A 21,901-nucleotide genomic window follows, 5' to 3' on the forward strand; every position below is an offset into this window, starting at 1 on the left:
GGTCTCAGATTGTTGGGGGCCATATGCCTACTCTGTAAAACCGCTTAGAGAGGGTTATAAAGCACAGTAAAGCGTTATATAAGTCTAAGAGCTATTGCTATTATTTGGACGCAATATTTCTAGGCCTATGTATATATTTTCTTAGTATTATGGAATGTACACGCAGCAGCCAAAATTAATTCAGCTGCAACCCTTGGCCTTTTTTTGTACCATTTAAAATAGTGATAACCCACATAACAAAACTGTATCCTGGATCTTTCTGAAAGCCAACAACATTGATAAAAGAGTAGCAAGTTTATATTCCTTTTCCTTGACTCATTCTCCACTCAGCTGCTTTACATTCTATTTTCATAAAAATGCTTTTGATATGACTTGAAATATTGTGTTATTAATACAGTGTTATTAATATAGATAGTAAAGTTTATATTTCTAACGTGTGCCCTATTAATTTTTCTTATGACTAATGAGTGTTGAAATAGTTGTTGGATATTTTGAAAGTAGGATTAATATAATTTAATGCATATGTTGACTATGTGTCAGGGGTTTACATAGAAAAAGAAAAAGAAATAGATTTCCCCCCATTGTTACATCTGTTTTGTTATAATTGTTATATTTTAATGTAGTCACTGCAGTTTAAATCATATATTGAGTTACTTAATGTATGTGTTTTCATAAAAATAATGCATTTTTTTACATATTTTAGCTACGTATGTAATGTATACAGCTATATAATCTTTATAGAATTTTATACGTAATGTGTTAGCTATGCAATGCATTTGCTAAACTAACCATTGTTGATAAGTTTATCCTTCACAGAAGTTATGACTGCCAAATAATTAAATAAAATACTCTAACCCAGTGTTTCTCAACCTGAGCAACACTAGAATGCATGGACCCCAAAAACTATTAACCTGGGGTTTTTTGTTTTGGAGTTTTTGTTTGTTTGTTTGGTATTGGTTAGGACTGGTAGAGGAGGGGCAGAAAGCTTCTTTCCTTCTGCAATAGTCCTGTTGAATGTTCTTGTTGGACACACAGGAGAGATGGAGAATTTCGGCTTGTTTGGACACCTGTATGAAATTCCACTCTGTCACCTTTATATATATATTTGGCTATTGCTTAAATACAAGGCTGGCGTAAACAGCAGGTAACATTGATTTTCTAAAACAGAAGTTAAGAATAGAATCAGATCAATCTAAAAAAAATAGCACTTCAATCTTCATCTTTTTCCAGATATTGAAAGGAACTGATTTAAGCAACTACGTGACAAAGACAGTTAAAAATTATTCCCCCAGATAGATGGCAGTTTTACGTTTAATAGATTGTCTGTAAACTGCTCTGGAACAGTTGATATTGCTAAAAAGATGGCATCCATCTCAATTCAGTAATTGTTTATAAGCAGTTTCATTAGTTTGTTTTATTTAAGTGCATTCTCAAGTAGGAATTGGCATGGATACATGGAAATAATAGCATGTGTAATCAGCAATAATACAGTGTAAACTGTAAGTCAGAGGGATTTGATAATGAAATGCTTTCTCCATTTGCAGATATTTTACAAATAGCTCCTAGAGAAGTTAAAAAAAAAACATTTCATTAACTCACATCTACATTTTAAACCACCACATGTTAATTTAGCATTACTAATTTAAAACAATGTTAAAGTCACATATTTCATGCTTTTTCGTATGGGATATTTTACTTATAAATAGTTTAAAATATTTTATGGCACTAAGGTCTTTTTTTATTTTAAGATAGTGATAGTTATATAACTACAAATTCTTGGCATTCTATTATTTAGACTACCGTACTTAGAATATTGGAAATAAAACAAAATAAAATAGGTATATCAATATTAGCTATAATAAGATATCATGCACATTAAAATTATTTGGCTTTTTCATTCAAGGTTAAAAATAACACTGGGAAGGAAAAAATAAAGAGTACTCTGCAACTTGCATCAAAATATTTGTAATATAGTAAAGGTTTCAGTCTTAAATTAAAATACTTGATATTTAAATCTCCACTGTATTGTTAGTTGGTATAAATATGTGTGTATTTGTACATGTGTATATGTGTGTCAACAAAAGGTAAAAATGGTAGAAATAGATAAACAAATAGAAAATAAAATGGAACAGTGGAAAGAAAAAAGGCAATAAAAATGATTACTTTTTTATTTCCTTTTTATACAATTGTCAAACTGCAATATTTGTACATTGTAGGAGATTATATTTCCCATGCTGCCTGATGTGTTGTATATATGGGAACCATTCTCACTTAAATTTAGTTAAATTTCTATTATGTCTATATACTATTAATTTTGCTATTGCTGTACATTCTCCAAGTTTAAGTTTAATTGTCAGAATTGTCTTTGTTCCAGTGCTGAGCAACTTTTATTCTCATTGCTCAAAGCATGTATCTCATTCAATTGTTGAAATCTGATTTTGTCACATATTTTATTTCAACTTTTTGTAAATACAAAGCTGGTATATTCCAGCTCTGACTAAAGTACCTTTTGCCTGGCATATTCATAAAATCTGACTGAATCGTATCTGCATATGTAATTACACAATCAGAATCTTGAATTCCTTGAAGCTAAAAAATATGCATCAGCAGAACTTAAGCAACTGTTTTCAAAAATCTGTATGAATACATTTTCAAGAATGATTGTCCTATCTGCTGTTAATCTTTCTGATATCAGTGAAGTTTAATATCAGAAGACGTGTACCAGAAAGCAAAAGCCTCAAATGCAAATTCAATTAATTGATCAAAGTCAATACACTGATCTTTGATCCTTTAAGAAAATACTGGAAGCCAAACCAAATGCTGGGCATGTTTCTTTAGCCAAGCTGGAGTTACGCAGCCGTCTTAGGGGACTTGGGTGGGTGGGGGGAGTTGAAGCAGAGATGAGCAGAGCAGGGGAGGAGAAGTGTAAAGTCCTTGCCTAAAAGTGACACAGTCCTGGCCTAACAAATGCATCTGAGACAAAGCTGTGCGGTCACCTGATGTTTCACCTTCTGATCAAATCACTTGGAAATGGAAATTCTCATCCAGGTTAGGGCAGTGGTGGGATTCAGCCGGTTCGCACCACTATGGCAGAACTGGTAGCTAATTTTTTGTTGCCCAGGCCCAGAATGGACTTCTGGAAGCATCATCCACACAGAGAACCAGTTGTTCACATATTTTAGTCCCACCATTGAGTTAGGGTCATTAAGCTAGAACTACCTGTATTGTAGAGGAGTATTGTGTCCTTCCAATGACTTGCAGGGAGTCATTATCTCAGAACAAAATTCTGGCAATCAAAATGACTGCTTCCCAGCAGAATCCAAGCCATGACTTCACAGATTACATTAGTTGATTTCAGTTATTTCCCAATATTATAATATCCCTTTTTATTGGACACATTTTTTTAAAATGAAAATTCCCAACAGAAGGCAGCAGATGGATCACAGAATTATGGGAGTATTTCAGATCCTCACATCAGCAACATTTGGCATTGCTTGTGAAGCTGTCATTTGTATTAAGAGCTTTATCATTTTATGGCAGAAATAGCTTATGTACATGGATTACTTCTCGGCCTTTTGGCTCAGATCAAGTATGTGCAGTAGCTCAACAGTGTTGAAACAGATGGTGAGCAAGGCCCTTTCTCACTTTTGGAAAGTTGGTCAAGCATCTTCTTCATTGAGTCTGAGCCACAAGAACAGATTTACTCACATTTAGAGACAAATCTAACAAGCAGAATACATAATGTCCACTGTGATTGATCCAGGGCTAATTAAAAGGGAAAGATATGTTTATTTTATGAATCAATATTATTCTAATTATGGTTATTAATCACTGTCTCTGTTTACAAGTCTGTCTCTATTATTATGATTGAAAACATGAATGTTGACAAGCAAAAGAAAATAGTAAGCATTTTGTAAAAAAGATTTTGAATTACAGTTAAGTAAAAGCACCCTTGAATTGAATTCAGCTCCTGGTATCTACATCCAAGCAATTTTGTTAGGACAGATGTGGAAACAGCTTGCCATTCTACTGTTATGGGATTTTTGTTGTTGTTGTTGTTAACTTTTTGGTCTAGAAGCATCCTCAGAATTCCTTGGGGTTCTTCCATCCATATGCTAACTAGTCTGACCCTATTTGTCTTCTGAGATTAGCCAAGATAAGCTAAATACTGCTGTCTGCTGAGGTTACCCTGCAGTTAGGAATTCAAGTTTACATATCTTAGAGGCCACATAAAACAAAATATACAAGAAGAATAAAAAGTAGGAAATGAAAATGAGGGTGTGCACAAAATGTGTGGCAGAAACACCCCACGTTCCCAAGGTAATGCAATAACTGCAGTTTGTGAAGCCAGAACTAGAAGATCCCAGCCAAGGGAGGACCATCATGTAAATACATATCAGCAGTGCTTTTTTTCTAAAAAAAAAAAAAAAAAAAGGTGCCGGAACTCACACACTTCATACAACCCGCCTTGCCTATCCTATAAGGTTCCATCCAAGAAAGATGCCGGAAATCCGTTCTGGGCTTTCTATGAGAAAAAAAAAAGCCCTCCATATCAGTCTTCTAAGACCTCCACTTGTATCCTCCAAGAATCTTCCAAGAATCAATTAAATTGCAACAAATAGAGTGTAAATTCTAGAAAACAATATATAAATCTCTGAGGTCTTTGCAGCTGTCAATCAACTGTAGTATTAGAGCCTATATTCTTGTATATAATGAAGTTTATAACCTGACTGAATTATGTTCCGGGGATCTTCTATTGAGTCTAAGATAACTAAACCAAAGATTAGGCACTTCTGTTTCTTGCCCAGTCCAGGTTTTAAACCTTGTGTCATGGTTCCGATAGACAGAGATGAATAAAGCAGAACTCAAAGGCTTGCAAATTCCTCAAGGAACATGTTTAATAGTTACAAAGTATTGGCATGTCAAAAGTGAAACCAAGTCTGGAGACACACGTAACAATCCCCCAATACAAAGTTAAAAAATCCCTTCCCTAAAACTATGCAAGCAACTACGTTCCCCAATACGTAACGTTCCCCAATACTGCAATGCCCAGCCTGCAGTCTTGGGAGCAGCTGATGACTTTGGTTCCCACAGGACAAAATATTATTTAGACTAATCTAAATAATGGGCAACCCCCCTCCCTCCATTCTATGTGGCAACTGAAAATGAATAGGAAAAATGGCTGCACCATACTTATTTGTAGAGTTGACATCTAGTTTCTAGATATAATATGTTTATATTTTTTATCATACAGTTCCTTAATTGCCCTGGCTTGTAGCACCAATAGCACTAAGTGAAAATGTCTCATATAATTATTGTTTGTTATTTGAGTTTCAAGTTATGTTGGATGATAATCAACTCCTGACCCTTTTTTTTTAATTTAGTGTGCCATCAGTACTATGGAATCTGTATAATAATTTAAACTTTTACTATTATTTTCAAAGCAGTAAATTGTCTAATGACTCTAAGATAAGCCCTTGTTTGTATTTTGGATTCCTTAATTTTCAACATACCATATGTGATATAACTATTGTGTCTTGTGCATTAGATGTAACTTTCATAGCAGTTTCAGACTATTATGAAGTATGCTGTTTTATATTCAGGAGGATATATCAATAGTTCAATTCTATAGATCAGCGATTCTCAACCTGTGGGTCACAACCCATTTGGGGGTCGAACGAGTCTTTCACAGGGGTCGCCTAAGACCATCAGAAAACACATATTTCCGATTGTCTTAGGAACCTGTCTCGCTTTCAACTCCCCTAAAATTCTTCATTCAGGCAGGCTTCCAGAATTTGGCCGGCAGGATGCAGGTAACCCCTCCCCCCTGTCCTGCCGCCTCCCACAGCACTGCACCGCTCTGCATCCCGCGCCTCAAGCCTCCATGGCACAGAACTGCTGGCGTGGTCCCCAATGGCCACTGATGCGCTCCCCGCCGCTGGCGACCATGCAAGCCTTGGCAATTTCTCCAGCCGAAGAAGCAGGTGGCTGGGAGGCCGCTGCAGCGCCGATCTTCTGCGCCCGTCAGCTGGTGACCCCCTGAATGTGCGCTTATCAGCTAGGAGGTCTGGCGATGGAGCCGGCCAGCATGGAGGGCGATGGGTAGGTGGCGGCTCGGCGAGTGGGTTCCTGCCTGCTCGCAAATGTCAGGCCCACGTGGGTTGACACAGTGTCAACGGTCCAACATAACTTCCCTCCTCGGATGAGAAAGAAGGAATCTCTCCCACCCGTGTCCCTTCCCCCCCCCTTAAGCGACAACAGGAGGTTGCAGATAACTAAGTCAGCCAGTGCAGGAAGCCCTGGAATGGCCAGTCCAGGGTGCCTGGTTGCAGTGCTGGATGTCTTTTGCTCCTCCTAGAAGCCAGTGGCAAGAGAAAGAAGTCGTTCAAACTTTAAGCTAGCTACTGGATGCCTATTCGCACTTTTTTTCCTTTTTTTTTTTTTTTTTTTTTTTTTGAGTACTTGTCTGCCAAACCAACCCATCTGTAAAAGAAAAAATCTTCCACCCAAGCATAACTTTTAAGGATTTTAAGGATCTTTGAGAGGAAGAGAGAAATACAGAGAGGGAGAGAAAGAGGGAAAGAGAAATAGAGAGAGGGAGAGAGAGACAGAGAGAGTGACAGAGAGAGAGAGAAAGAGAAAGAAGGAGAAAAGAAGAGAGAAAGAAAGGGAGGCAGGGAGAGAGGGAGGGAGAGAGAGAAATAGAGAGAGAGAGAAAGAGGGAGAAAGAGGGAGAGAGAAATAGAGAAAGAGGGAGAGAGAAAGGGGGATAGAGAAAGAAAGGGAGAGAGAGGGAGAGAGAAAGAAAGAGGGAGAGAGGGAGAGAGAAATAGGGGGAGAGAGGGAGAAAGAGAGAGAGGAGAGAAAGAAAGAAAGAAAGAAAAAGAAAGAAAGAAAGAAAGAAAGAGAAAGAAGGAGAAAAGAAGAGAGAAAGAAAGGGAGGCAGGGAGAGAGGGAGGGAGAGAGAGAAATAGAGAGAGAGAGAGAGGGAGAAAGAGAGGGAGAAAGAGAGGGAGAGAGAAATAGAGAAAGAGGGAGAGAGAAAGGGGGATAGAGAAAGAAAGGGAGAGAGGGAGAGAGAAAGAAAGAGGGAGAGGGAGAGAGAAATAGGGGGAGAGAGGGAGAAAGAGAGAGGAGAGAAAGAAAGAAAGAAAGAAAGAAAGAAAGAAAGAAAGAAAGAAAGAAAGAAAGAAAGAAAGAAAGAAAGAGGGAGATAGAGAGAGAGAGGGAGAGAAAAAGAAAGAGGGAGAGATTAAATTAGTAACATGGTTGTTAAGTGAATCTGTTTCCCCCATTAACGTTGCTTGTCAGAAGGTTGCAAAAGGCGATCACATGACCCTGGAACAATGTGACCATCATAAATATGAATCAGTTGCCAAGCATCGAAATGTAAATCACATGACCCTGGGGATGCTGCAACAGTCATAAGTGTGAAAAATGGTCATAAGTCAAGGACTATCTTTACTTTATCACTTTTTCCCATTTGTAACAATAAAAATACATCCTGCATATCAGATATTTACATTACGATTCATAACGGTAGCAAAATTACAGTTATGAAGTAGGAACGAAAATAATTTTATGGTTGGAGGTCACCACAACATGAGGAACTGTATTAAAGGGTCGCGGCATTAAGAAGGTTGAGAACCACTGCTATAGATTATGGAACTGAGGCATTGTATTTGGCATATGACTTTCTCCGTTGAGTGTTCTCCTACTATATTAGCTGTTAATATGGATAATATCTAGTATACACGCAGGTTGGAGTTATAACAGAATAACAGACATATCCAGTGCATTCAGTAAGGCATAGTTTGGAGTAAACAAATTATACAATAGATTATATTCTTCAGAGGGAAGAAGAATGTATTGCATTATTTTGTTTTCTCTTCATTTGATATCTAGAGTATAGTATTATATTTCTTCTGTAACTACCTCTTGTATGTTACCACTCTGGTATGATAGAATTACTCAGTAACTTCAGTGATCCTTAGAATGATGCCAGTAGCAGAATAAGATTCTGATGGAGGGGGTCACTCTTACTGGTAAAGTCAAAGAGAGAGGAGAAACTAACAGTAATCCATAAAGGGGATGAAGACATTTAGATGTGAAAAAAGCCAAGCAATTTATGAAAAACAGTTTCAAATTCAGAAAGAAATGGAAAGCCACTTGTGTACTGTTTCTTAAAAATTGTATGGGCATAGATGTAACATTAATCCAGTTTGGGTGCCAGATAATAAGTCTGCCAGTATGAAAGAAACATCCTTAGTTACTAATCAGAATATCATAAGCTGATCTGGAGGTGTCAAACCTATTACAGGAGGTGATGATGTGGCCAGAACAAAGTCTGGTTATTGATAATGCAAGTAGTGAAAGAGGAGTTCCACGACTGATGACGAACATAAGATACACAGTTGCAACATGGTATGTAAACTAAATCAGAGGGGGGGGATTGAAATAGTAAAATTGGAATCACACCTTCTTTAGGACAAAATGAACTGAAATCAACCATTTTAAATCCATTTTAACAAATAGAGGCCTTGTTGGTGGGAGATTATTAGTGTTCTTTAGGAGGGAAGGTGATGCTTGTAACCTTGAAAAAGTGCAAACTCTTCTTAAAGAAGCTCTCCCTGGATCACTTATCATTATTGTCCAATTGATAGGCTTGTGGGAATTCTGCTACAGAATACCCTGGAGGAAATGGATTATCTAGGCTCCTATTAGACGGTATGCAGGCATGGTCACAGAATGGAAATAGCAATAGCACTTATATACTGCTTCACAGTGTTTTACAGCCCACTCTAAGTGGTTTACAGAGTCAGCCTATTTCCCCCAACAATCTGGGTCCTCATTTTACCGACCTCAAAAGGATGGAAGGCTGAGTCAACCTTGAGCCAGTGAGAATCAAATTGCCAAACTGCAGGCAGCTGGCAGTCAACAGAAGTAGCCTGCAGTACTGCATTCTAACCAGTGCGCCACCATAGCCATTAGTCACAGTGAATGATCTTTGTTTGGACTTAGATAAAGGTAGTGCAGTGATGGTAGTGCAGACCAAGTGCCCAAACTGCAACCCAAAACCCACTTATGCATCATCAGGTGCTGGGTGGGTGTGGCCTGTTGGGTGGGTGTGGCCCATTGGGTGGGTGTGGCCCATTGGGTAGGCGTGGCTGCGGTGGTAACGGCAGATTGGGTGGGACTAAAAAGTTCAATCAATCAATTCCAACTTTGCAAGATCTTTTTTTCCCCGTAAGAAGTTGAAATTGACTGATTGATTGAAACTTTTTTTTTTTTTTGCACATGGTGGCAGAGGCCTAAAGCGAAAAAGTTTTATAAAACCCAGCTGAAGGCCTAAGACTGGGGCGATGGCACACATGCCCATAGAGAGGGCTCTGAGTGCCGCCTCTGGCACCCTTGCCATAGGTTCTCCACCACTGAGGTAGTGCATCCATTCTGGTCCTGATAAAATTCTCATCTACTTTTGATACTATAAATAATAGATAAAGTATCTGGTCCTCCTATGGCCTTAGGAGCTGTATATATTACCATTAGCAGGAGGTTGCAGTCAGTGGTGATGGGAAGGAAAGGCCCCATGGCTTCTCATATATGGCATATCTCAGATGTTGATTTTTTTTTTAACTTCTATTGTTCAACACTTACATGAAGGTGCTGGGAAATGTCAGCAATAGATTTAGGGTGCAGTATCACTGATAATTGTCCTGGAGGCTCTAGGGCCCTAGATGGGAAAAACTATGTGTGTCTATGCGTATGTGTATTAGTCAGCTATTAATCTGTAAAAAGAGTTGTAGCTCTTTACTCAGGACTTTAACTTTACTCTTGATAATTGGTGTATTAAATAATGTTTGGAAAGATTTTTGGAATGATCTTTATACATTTGATCAGTTTTCAAATTCTGAAGAATATGTATGGAAAGTTGAATCTAGTAGAATGTCAAAATTCAAATACTGCTTTTGTATCAGTTCTATCTTATTGCTTCTGACTTGTTAAAACAGCAGCATTTGATTTTTAATAAACTGAAAGCAGTTATCATTGGAAATCAATGTTCAATTATCCCACAAATGTAGTGATATAATTGGACTACAGTTAATATGTTGGCTCTATTTAATGTTTTAATGGCTAATTTTTGAATGGGTTGTCTGAGACATTGAAAAATTGGGAGAAGAATTTGAATTTTGTGATAATAGTTAACATTTTTTGTTAAAAGGTTTGTATTTCTTAAAAAAAAAAAACAAGAACAGCTTCTTCTTGAATGTTTGTGTTACAATTCAAAATTGAATTTTTAGGTCTGTTTCAGCTCTATGTGTAAGTTATCCAGAGAGAGGAAAGGGTGTGTCTATCTTTGCAGTTCCAGCAATAAACAGAGCACAAATTCAGCAATGAGATGAGTAACTAGAAACATTTTTAATAAATGTAACATAGGGACTGGCAGAAATGATTCTGTGCAGCACTAGCACTATTTTCTCCTTATGAGAACAGTGAGGAAAAGCATTATATATTTTTATAAAGAAACATTTGAGTTGTTGGTATAAAGCAGTGCTTCTCAATTATTTTCTGTCATGCCCCCCTAGGAAGAAGAAAACATTTCGCGCCCCCCACGCGACTGTAAAAATTTTTTTTCTGTACAGAGGACCGATTTCCGGGTCTAAAAGTCACACGGGCAGGTTTGGCCAATCAGGATAGAGCATCATGTCTATCCAATTGGGTCCTTTGCATGTGTCACGTGCGTTGGCGGTCATGTTGTCCTCCGCGTCGGGCTGCCGCTTGCGAGTGAGTTGGATGATCCGATCTAGAAATCCAATATGACAGTATTTGCCGAGGTCAAACGAGCCCCCCTTTACGGAGCCTCGTGCCCCCCCCTGGGGGGCGCGCCCCACTATTTGAGAAGCACTGGTATAAAGGAAGATAAATAGGTGCTAAAACTTTTGTTCACCTATAAATTAATTTCACATCTTTCCCAAGAAAAAGCAATTCTATCTAAGCCTGGCTCACTCTACTAATGCTGAAAGGAAAAGCTTGTACGTTTAAGGATATGCTAAAAAAGCCTAGAAAAGCCATTAGTACGTTCCTAACACTCACCTATCCTACAATCTAGGAGGGCTCCTGCTTCTTCCTGAATCAGGACAGCTGTCAGTACTTACTAATTCCCATTAATTCTCTTGACAATAATTAGCATTTTCCATAACATTCTTCTGAACAGGTTAATGTTTTAGTACTGTATCTGTGGGATATGCATCTTCTTAAAAATCCTTCTCCAATATAGAGTAGTTTTTCTTTCTCTCTGCAGGTTTCAGTTGTTCCAGAGTAACATTTTTGATTGTTTTTCTTAGGTTTCATCCTTTTAACCAGGCTGTTGGCTGTTGCCTCTGGTATGCCATTGCAAACACAGCATTTTTAGTGGCATACCAAATGTCACCTTTAGCTGAATTCATCATACATACGTACGTACGTACATACATACATACATTTCAAAGTCGAGGTGGCACAGCAGTTAGAGTGTAGTACTGCAGGCCACTTTAGCTGACTGTGTTCAGCAGATCAGCGGTTCAAATCTCACCGGCTCAAGGTTGACTCAGCCTTCCATCCTTCCGAGGTAGGTAAAATGAGGACCCAGATTGTTGGGGGCAATGTAAATATATATATACATTGCTTACTGTTGTACACCGCTTAGAGAGTGCTTGCACTTAAAGCGGTATATAAGTCTGATAAATAAGTAAAGTCAGGCATACAGAGAGAAGGCAAATAGCTCATGTAATTTCAGCATGAAAAGAAAACTGGAACACCACACAGGATAAGAACTCTTGGGCAGCCATAGTAATAAGTGAAGACTAATTTACAAAAGGATTTTGAGAAATGTATTGTAAGTAAAATGCTTGTTCCCGCTGGAAAAACTGAAGACCTGATGCAGAAGTTTTTACATTTGTGTGAATCTTAAAAGCCACCTGGTCCGGGATGATCCCGAATTAGCAACATGGAAAAAGACATCTGTCTTTCAGAAAGGCTAACTTGAGATTTTCCAACATTTTCCAGTGTAGCAAAGCACTTCCTGGCCTATCCAAGCAAGAAGATTGCTGTGGGACTGTGGGAACTTCCTGGGGTTTTAACAAGTGCCAAAAATGTCCAAAGAAACCAGGTAAGCTTTTAACAATATGCTTTCTGTTATTTTGCGCAATATACGTATATTTTTCTTTCAGAGAAAGTGGTGGAAGCATTTGGAAGTTTTTTTCCAGCATGATCTGAAAATCAATAAGAAAGTTGGGTCTGTGCTATGTGCTTCAAAGATCTTTTCAGATGGCATTAATGTTTGCATTGAAGAAAGAAGAAATAGGGCCCACTTATACTAATTAGTCTATTTAATTAAAGAGGATCTATTCATAATGAGACTCCAAGGAGCAGAGAATTTCTCCTTCCTGTATTTGGTTGCAGTGTAGCTCACTATTTCATGGGGAGAAAAAGAAAGCATTCAGGCGCCTATTAATTTTACAGGAAAATAGAAGTGATGCATCTAAAATCTCCAGCAACCCATAAGAATAAAGGAGAAAACATCTAAACAAGACATTCAGATTTTTGACATTTAGGTGGTGGTTGACTCATTCCCAGGAAACTGATTCCAGAGTTACTTTGTTTCCATAATAGTTTGACTTTTTTTTTTTAAAGAGGAATATTGCTGGTCTGATAGTAATAGTTATTGAATGAAAATAGACTTTTTGTGGCTTCTGGTGTCCTAAATTCTGCTGCCTTCAAGACTGCAATACTTTTAATGCTAATTGGGACTAAATAATCCCCAAAAGCTAATTAGCAGCAGCAACAGTATTAAGACACATTTAAATGTTGTATAACTTTTTATTTGGGATCAGGATTTCACCCTTAAAAAAGAGGTGTGATATTAAAACATTTGGATGATAACAGATGGGCCATTTTTCATTTTTTTTATTTTGTTTCCTCTCAAATTTAGCTTATTTTGGATATAGCCAGGTAGTGGATTGTCCACAAGGTTACAAGAGAATTAATGCAACCTTTTGTCAAGGTAAGACATTTGTAGCATTTGTTTTGAGTAATTTTTCTGATTTATTTTTGTTTTTGTTTTTCTCTATTTAATTGGAATTAGAGGGATATATTTGACCTAACCATTTTATTAGGAAAAAGACAAAGTTCTACCAAAAAAACAAGGATTATATGATTATCAAGAGCAAAAATAATTTTAAGTGCATTATTTGTATGTGTTTCAATAAGTACAATAATTATATATTATATTATTTGTCTTAATATAGTATGAATTCCCACTGCCAATAGCAGTGCCTAAGTATGTTCACATTCAACATAATTTAAAATCATATTATATCAATACTTAGTATTATACAGTAACATCAAATAATTTAAAAGCTTATCTTGGGAGTTTATAGAAACTAATAGTTAAGAAAATCCATCGTGGAAAATAGTTTAATTTGATTATGAAAGGACAGAGGACATATATTTTATTTTAATGTATTTAATCTCTGAAAGACCTCAGGAGACTAGCCTGTGGAGACATGACATCATTTCATCAGGAGAAAATAAATTTGTTGATCTAGTTCTTTTCTTGAGAAACAATTTTTGCTAGCCTTAATGTACTGTCTTCGTCTATAATTTCCCCAACTCTGGGCTAAATATTTTGGCCATATACACTCTATAGCAGGGGTCTCCAACTCGGCGCTTTTATGACTCATGGACTTTAACTCCCATAATTCCTCAGCCAGGCATGCTGGCTGAGGAATTATGGGAGTTGAAGTCCATGAGTCATAAAAGGGCCGAGTTGAAGACCTCTGCTCTAGAGCTAATCTGGAGGCCACAAAATATCTCTGGCCTAGGGAGACCTCTTAAAAAGGCAAACTTCACAGTGTGAATGCTATTACAAAAAGCATTCTTAACCCAAAAGTCAAGTAGACTTTTGGAGGCAGCAGGTTGGTTCTTCAAGTGTTGTGTATTCTATATAGTCACCCATTTCCTTAGTTAAATTTAAATTAAAATATCAGTTTGATATAGTGCTTAAGATGCTGACCTAGAAACTAGGAGACTGTGAGTTCTAGTCCTGTCTTAGGCATGAAAGCCATTTAGGTGACCTTGGGCCAGTTGCTCTCTCTCAGTCCAGCCTACCTGACAAAGGTGGTGCAGTGGTTAGAACGCAGTATTGCAGGCTAATTCTGCTGACTGCCAGCAGTTTGATTCTTACCAGCTTAAGGTTGATTCCTGCCTTCCATCTTTTCGAGGTCAGTAAAATGAGGATCCAGATTGTTGGGGGCAATATGCTGACTCTGTAAATCGCTTAGAGAGGGCTGTAAAGCACTATGAAGTGGTATACAAGTCTAAGTGCTATTGCTATTTCTATTGTGAAGGAATGAGAAAGAGGAAATAGTATTTATGTATGTACGTTGCCTTGTGTTATTTATAAAATAATAAGGTGGGATAAAAATCTAATAAGTAAAAAGTGTATTTACGACAAATGCTCATACATTCATCAACCTTAAAAGGTCTATCAATTTCACATAAGATTTGGACGACTGCAATGTACTGTATATGGGGTTGCCCTTGAACAGCATTCAGAAGCTTCAACTGGTGCAAACTGTGGCTGCTTAGGTAGTAAATGGTATCAGATATGCAACACGTGTAACATTACCACTACATGAGTTGCATTGATTATCGGTGTGTTTCCAGATGCAATTCAAAGTGTTGGTTGTCACTTTTAAAGACCTATATGCTAGATTATCTAAGGGACCGTGTTCCCAATAGTCTCTGCTTGGCCAATTGGGTCTGGCAGATTGGGTAGGCTGCAAGTCCCTTCAATCAAGGAATGTCAACTGGCAGAGACCAGGAGACATGTAGACCGTCCTGCTGTTTGGAATCACCTCCCTTCAGAAAACAGGGTGGTCCTGACCTTGTTGACCTTTCACGAAGTTTTAAAAGTCTGTTCTTGTTCCCAGGTCTGGGGACCCGAATGTGTTAGGGCCCCATTTCTTGTTTAAACTGTCAATTGTTATAATTTTCTTTTTGTACTGCTTTTACTTGTTTTATTTATAATTTTATTTGTATTTCACATTTTGAACTGCCATCTCCCTCAAACAGAGACTCTGGTGGTATACAGTAAGTGTTTTAGAACTGTTTGCTGCCCAGAATCAGTAGAATTAAATGGGTGGCTACAGAAATTAATCAAATAAATAAATGGTTGGATTTGAATAATAGAATCAAGAGGACTTAAGCTTTGAAGGAAAATGATTGCTTTATGCTCCTCTTGTGAATCTTAATCTTTTTGTAACTACAATTTTCTTTTTGAAGTGAGCACATCTTGTATTTCATTCAGTGTACCGGTAGTTCTGCTGAACAGGGGATAGCTTTTTCTTTGCAACTAGATGTCTGCATTATTATCTCCAGAAAATCTGTTTTAAGTCTGTTGTTTACAGTGGTCAACATGTAATTCTTTGTATTAAAGTCATAAGCTGCTTATTAATCTTTCCACTTATCTGTGATCAGGTCAAAGAGTTCTCTCCCATCTGAACTACGCATTGCAACTATTGATCATAGCTGGTTGATACCTGCTTGGATTGTTAAATAAAGTTTGGAATTGACTGTTAGTAAACTTTAACCATGTACTTGAATTTAAACATATCCAGTGGCATAAAATAAAAAATGGAAGCAAATCTTGTTGTTTTTTAATAGATGGAAAGAGGGAGAGATAAGGAGAGAGTATTCATATGTATTATTTTGGTGTATCTTGCATATTCCATTCAGACATTTGTGCTATAGTTTGTTTCTTGCATGGTTATTAAATTATAATTTTGTGGAAGGCTGCAGTAGATGAGCCTTCTTATAAAGACAGGAGCTTTATGTAGGTGCTAGGAGATATTTATTCAATGCCATAGTCTCTGTCTCTTGGCATCCCACTGATCCATTCTTTCCTTTCATTGTTTAACACATTTAACATCTGTTGAACATCTAAATGAAAGTGCTGAGAAAGTTCATCAGAGGTTTTGGGGTGGGATTCCACAGTATGTGGTATTCTGTTCTAAAGGAGCCACAGAAAGGGAACCATGTACTGTGCAGATCTCTCTCTGCTTAGAAAGTATCGAGAACACCTGAGTTAAAGTAAGTAGAGGAACAAATAAAAGCTGTGCAGTTGTTAATGTTTACTAACTTCCCACCTAAAGAAGGGGAAAATGGCAATGCCTTTCAAAAGCAAATTACAGATTTTTCCAAGAGGCCTGAAGCAATAGTGTTGAGGGATTTAAATTCTTCTGTCATCTGTTGGGAAACAAACTCTGCCAGGCATAATCTTTCCAGGAAATTCCTGACTTGTCTTGCTGACAATTTTCTTCTTCAGAAAGTGAAGAAAGACACTAGAGAATCAGCTGCTCTTCACTTGATGCTAACCAATAGGGAAGACTTAATTGAGAAAATTCAAGTAACAAATACTTTGGGGGGAGGTAACTATGTAATATTTGAATTCTCAATTTTAAGAGAAAGTACCCTGAGTCTAATCAAATGTATATATTAAATCTTATAGTAATAAACTCAGAGCAACCATAAATTAGAGTCCAAGGCATGAGGAGGTAATTGGAAGCAGAACTCAAGATGAGTAGTTCTTTAAAAATGAGATATTGAAAGAATATCAAATTCTTTCAGACAAATTCAGTGAGGTAAGAAATAAAAGACAGCAGAAAAAAGCAGTGTGGCTTTACAAAAAGCTTAGTGAAGCTCTAAAAACAAGAAAGAATGCATACAAGAAGATGGGGGGGAAAATAGGTTGCCAAGGAAGAGTGAAGACATGGAACCCAGAACTGTAACTGGGATATCAGGAGAGCTAAATAATGCTAAGGAAAAACAGAAAGGACTTTTAAAATACTGTATATATTCAAAATAAAGAGAGAAGAATCAGTATAGTAGTTGCTCAGTGAAGTGAATGAAAATGCAATATAACAAAAAACAGAACTACCCAATGCCTGTTGGTAATTATGTAGAACAAAATATTATTTTAATTTATTTATCAAATTTGTTTGCCACCCAAATCTCAGTGACTCTAGGTAGCTCACAACAATTATATATATAGAAGACTGAAGCTTGAGATTGATAATAAATGAAATATCTATCTACTTCAAATCTCCAATGCCATTTATCTTCCCAAACACTAATTCTTTAAAAATAAATTTTGTGGAAGTAACACAATTAGAAATATTTACTTTTTAAACCTTGTATTAACAAATAACATATAATGTACAATTTTTCGATTTAAATAGCTTTGTCATAGAAAGATCATCCAAATCATAAATTGTTTAGTTTGATGCACAAAAGAACACATTTTAGGTCACAAATTTAATCCAGTTGCTCTAGGCAGACTGCAGTCCAGCCAAATTGAAAAATGAAACATATTGATTATTTCTTGTTTCCCATTGACCCACCCACTTTCAGCCTGCTAGGATCAACAGGAAAAAAAAAGATGTAGGCTTTGAACTTCAGGACTGCTGTATGTATGGGCTGACACAGTCGGCCAACACTTTTTGTCTGTCCTATTTAATAGTTTTATTGTCTGTAATAATACATTATCTCATCAAAGATTTCTGTCCTTCCATTTGAGTTCATATAATGGTTTGGGTTCCATAATATCCATCCTATAATTTTTTTATGAAGACTATTAGTTTTAAAATTAGATCTTGGTAGGTCTGATAATCAGGTCTGGGTTCTGAGTATGTTCACAGATAACAGGTAGAGTTTAAACTTGATAGGTCTCACTTGGAATTGTATTTGATAAACCAAATTGCTGATGTAATTCAAGAATTGATTTCAACTTGCTCCAAATTTTCATCTGGCCAACAAAGTGTCCAAGGCCTTTACATTTTTTTGTGTGTGGGGGCTATGCTATAAAATTGAATGTGGCAGATTCTTGGCTTCATTTCTGATTCCATTGCTATGGTTGTGACCATAACTGCCAGATATCATTTCATCATGGTCTTTGGTGCTGATGGTCTGAAATTGGATTCAAATTGTTTAGAATATCTGTGCTATAAATCTAAATATTATGCCACATTGTTTCTCAGTATAGAAACAGAAAGACACAAACTGGATCTTTAGTGTCCTTTAAGATAGATTTTCATTACCCATATATTTATATACTGTCCCAGACCAATCTAAAACTGCTTTTAAATAACAAATTTATTTTATGATTTTTTATAAAGAAAGCATTTTAAAAGTGCTATTTACACAGAGCCTTCATTTTAAGCTGATTCCATTCACAACTGCTTTAGCAGATTGGTTTCAATATGATATAGGCAGTTGGACAAGATGCTTCAAGTAGGTGATCACTAACTAATTAACATGCAATGAATAGAAAACATACAGGGCTTTTTGCTCAAAGTTTGAAGAAACAATCATTTCAAAATGTTTTCTTCTTTTCCCATGTTAAGATTTGTTATTTACTTTTAGGTCTCTGGATACAATTGCTTAATGCAAGATAATATCAGTACATTAGTTTGTTAAAGAGTTTACCAAGAAGCCACGCTTCATGTATAGTTATTAAACATTTGTTAAATTAGATATAATTATTAAGAATTATAATTCTTAAACAGTAGTTAGTATCACAATTTAAAGTGCTCTGATTTTCTTACTAACCTACTAAAGAAAACATTTTAAAATTATTTAATCAGATTTACATTTCCCCTCTTATTATTTAATGATAGATTAGGCAATATTTTTTTAAAAAAATATGTCTGATCTACAGTACATTGTAGTAAAATAATAGATTTGTTATTCTTCAGGGATAGACATTCATGTCCTGACTATCATGAATCTCACTATGTGCCTTCCCTACTAATTCATTGCCTTGATGTTATCTTTCAGATACACTGGAAGCTTTATTCGGGGGAAAAAGCTGGATAATATAAAAAGATAATACATGAATATTACAGATACTCAGGAATCATGCATCATCAATAACTCCTAATATTCTTTTATATTAAAGAATATAGGGGAGAAATAGGAAGTAGATAAGTCCATGAAATTCTACTTTTGGATTGCTATAGAATACTTGTCTTAGTTGTTACTAGTCTGATAGTCATGATTGCAGATATCATATATCACCATCACAGCTTTACAGGATTTAATAGAGTTATGCTGTGCCTCGCCAACATGCTTGAAACAATACACCAATTTATCTATGAAAAATTGTCCTGTTCCTATTTCTGAGGGATGAGTTGCCATATTATGTATGAACTGAATACAAATGAATTCTCACAGTTGATTGTTCATCTAATGGGCAAACTGCAAATCTCTCTTCCCAAGGGAAGGTTTACACAGTTATGATCACAGCACATTCTGGTATTATAGTTCATTACCACGATGTACATTATATTGTGCAATATAATCACAGGGGACTTGCATGCCTGTTTTTCATTAAGAGTAATACAATGTCCTTGGACAAATAATTAAAATAGGCCAGGAGGATCGTCTGTTCTATATGTCAAGATATGGAGTAAAATCAGGTTATAGTGACTACACTGATAAAATATAGATTTGACAGATAAAATATAGTTAAAGATTTTTTTTTGTTCCCTGAAAGCACAGAAGAAGATTCAAAGAACAATATCAGGATTATTCAGGATTTTCCTCACTCTGTGGGTGAATTTCAATAGAGACCAACCACTGTTTAATGAGACCAACACAGGACTAAGATTATGGGTTAGCCCTTCCTTGACAAAATTGTTATTCTTTAAATCAATTTCTTTCCAGATCATCAGAAAATCACTAAGTATTTGACGTATCTTGTTCTTAAATTAATACTTTAAAACTGAGTATCACGTGTGAAGTAAGCTCATTGTTATAAATATAATACAAATAGCTTTGTTCAGTGGTTGAATTATTAGGAGGATTTTACATTTTTTAAGGAGGAAAGTATGTTGAATATGTTCACCACCTTGAGTTATTTGTTAAAAATAATAAAGGCGGGATATAAATAAATAAATATTAAAATTGGTTCATTTATATCTTACAAATCAATGCCACTTTGGGCATTTTGTGGGCATTGTCTGTGCTTTAAAGAGATAGGAGAAAAATGGGGATCAGATTTGTGAACTGAAAAATTCTATAATATCTAGTGTTTAATAGAATTGTTTATAGAAAATCTAATATAGATGTATTTAACTGACACCCAGTTGTGTTCCTTTTCAGACATTAATGAATGCCAGTTACAAGGGGTTTGCCCTAATGGTGAGTGTTTAAATACCATGGGCAGCTATAGGTGTACCTGCAAACTGGGATTTGTACCAGATTCTACTTTTTCCAGATGTATCCGTAAGTAACCAAAACAATCAGTACCATTTAGTTGTGTGTTTTCTCCCGGCCTTCTTAAAATTTGTATTGGAAACAGTTTAGTCATTGTTGATTTCAATGTTCCTGTGGCAGTTATTCTGACTAGGAGAAGTTTCAGTTCACCGTTTAGAATTGTTTTGCTTTAAAAGTTAATGAGAAATGACAGTTTTAATCAGATTGTGTGTTGTAGTAGAATCCAGATAGTTCATTTTACCAAATAAATAACAAAAACAAAATACCGTAAGTTCTTGGGGCATGCACCAATGGGTCATTTGCCAACTCTCCCTGCCTCCAAAATGAGGCTTAATCAGTGGCTGAGTAAGATAACTGACTTTTTAAAAAAATATATTAATTAAGGCCCACTGATCTCAATAGGCTGAATGAATGAACAACCATAGGCTCATTTTTTCTGAATAAATAAAAAAACAAAATAAGTTATTGGGGTATGTTTTAATATCTTATGATTTTATCAGCACTTAAATGCCCATGTGCTCATGAAATTAAGGGTTATTACTTATGCAAGAAGCATCTCAGACATTACATTGTTAATTTGGTCTTTTTATTTTCAAGAACTGCTGGATTATTAAGGATCATTCTCCTTCACCCTTAATAATTACTTTACTAGGTCTGTTATTTTATCCTTTATGCCATGCTATGAATGCTTCAGAAATGATTAGGAAGAAGTATTTTGGATCTTACATGAATACAGCTTTTCTTTTCCATTTATTAAAGCTTCCTAACTTTGCTAAGGAGACTCTTACAACAGCCACAACTTTTTAAAGAGTTACTTGATTGAAAAGGGAAGAGGTATTATGCTCATGGAAAGTTTAAAATATTTCTTCCGGATCCTTTTCAAATCATGCAAAGTCCTGTTATATATATAAAAAATCAAATCCATTCTCTGTTAGTAGTCCCTTAGTTTTGCATATGCATAAATTATTTTGTTCCTAATGTTTTAATAACCCAGTGAGGAGCTGAGTGTGCTAAATAACTAAAGCATGTTTGTGATTTATTGCAAAGAAAAAATTAGAAACACTGATAGGGGAAAATGTAAAGGAGAATTCTGAAAAGATGGTTGGCTGAAACATTTTTTTGAGGAATGAACCAAACTCCAACAATTTGTTACAAGTCCCATTTGTGAGAACTTTTGCAAAGAGTTGTAAATTAAATAAAATAGACCCTTGTTCTCCTTGTTGCAATCACATTTTTAATAAAAGCCTTTTACATGACTCTCAAATGGTTCATAAATATCTCACATGCCCAGTTCAAATGCGCTTAGATGTCTGCCTGCATGGAGTAATATAAGTCAGTTGGGCAATCTCTGAGCGCAGTGTTTTCAGATAAATAAGTGTATTTTCCACAGTTGAAGTGATCCATTCTCCTATCTGCCAAGTTAATGGAAACTGTTATTGGGCATATCTTTGACCAGCCAGTTCACATACTATTTTGCCAACATAATACACACCTGGGAATGACTTGAGATTTTTTTGTATAAAGAAACATAAGAAGATGTGGTTTGCCTTTGAAACTTGGAACAGTGGTTCAGGAGTAGAATGTA

General features: G+C 36.2%; 1 protein-coding gene across 4 annotated transcripts in view; it reads left to right on the forward strand.

The window, feature by feature from the left end:
- LTBP1 (latent transforming growth factor beta binding protein 1) overlaps positions 1-21,901 on the forward strand; it is a 196,184-nt gene that overhangs the window by 99,959 nt on the left and 74,324 nt on the right. For 3 of the 4 annotated variants that reach the window (XM_039352347.1, XM_039352350.1, XM_039352351.1), the window contains 3 exons: positions 12,046-12,148; positions 12,971-13,042; positions 20,203-20,325. In XM_039352347.1, the coding sequence (XP_039208281.1) occupies positions 12,046-12,148; positions 12,971-13,042; positions 20,203-20,325 (298 nt within the window). The remainder of the gene's footprint in view (positions 1-12,045; positions 12,149-12,970; positions 13,043-20,202; positions 20,326-21,901) is intronic. The other variant, XM_039352349.1, reaches the window with a different exon arrangement.

Source organism: Crotalus tigris, unplaced genomic scaffold, assembly GCF_016545835.1.
Source record: "Crotalus tigris isolate CLP2741 ecotype Arizona unplaced genomic scaffold, ASM1654583v1 scf7180000018420.1175843, whole genome shotgun sequence".
NCBI lineage: Eukaryota > Metazoa > Chordata > Lepidosauria > Squamata > Viperidae > Crotalus > Crotalus tigris.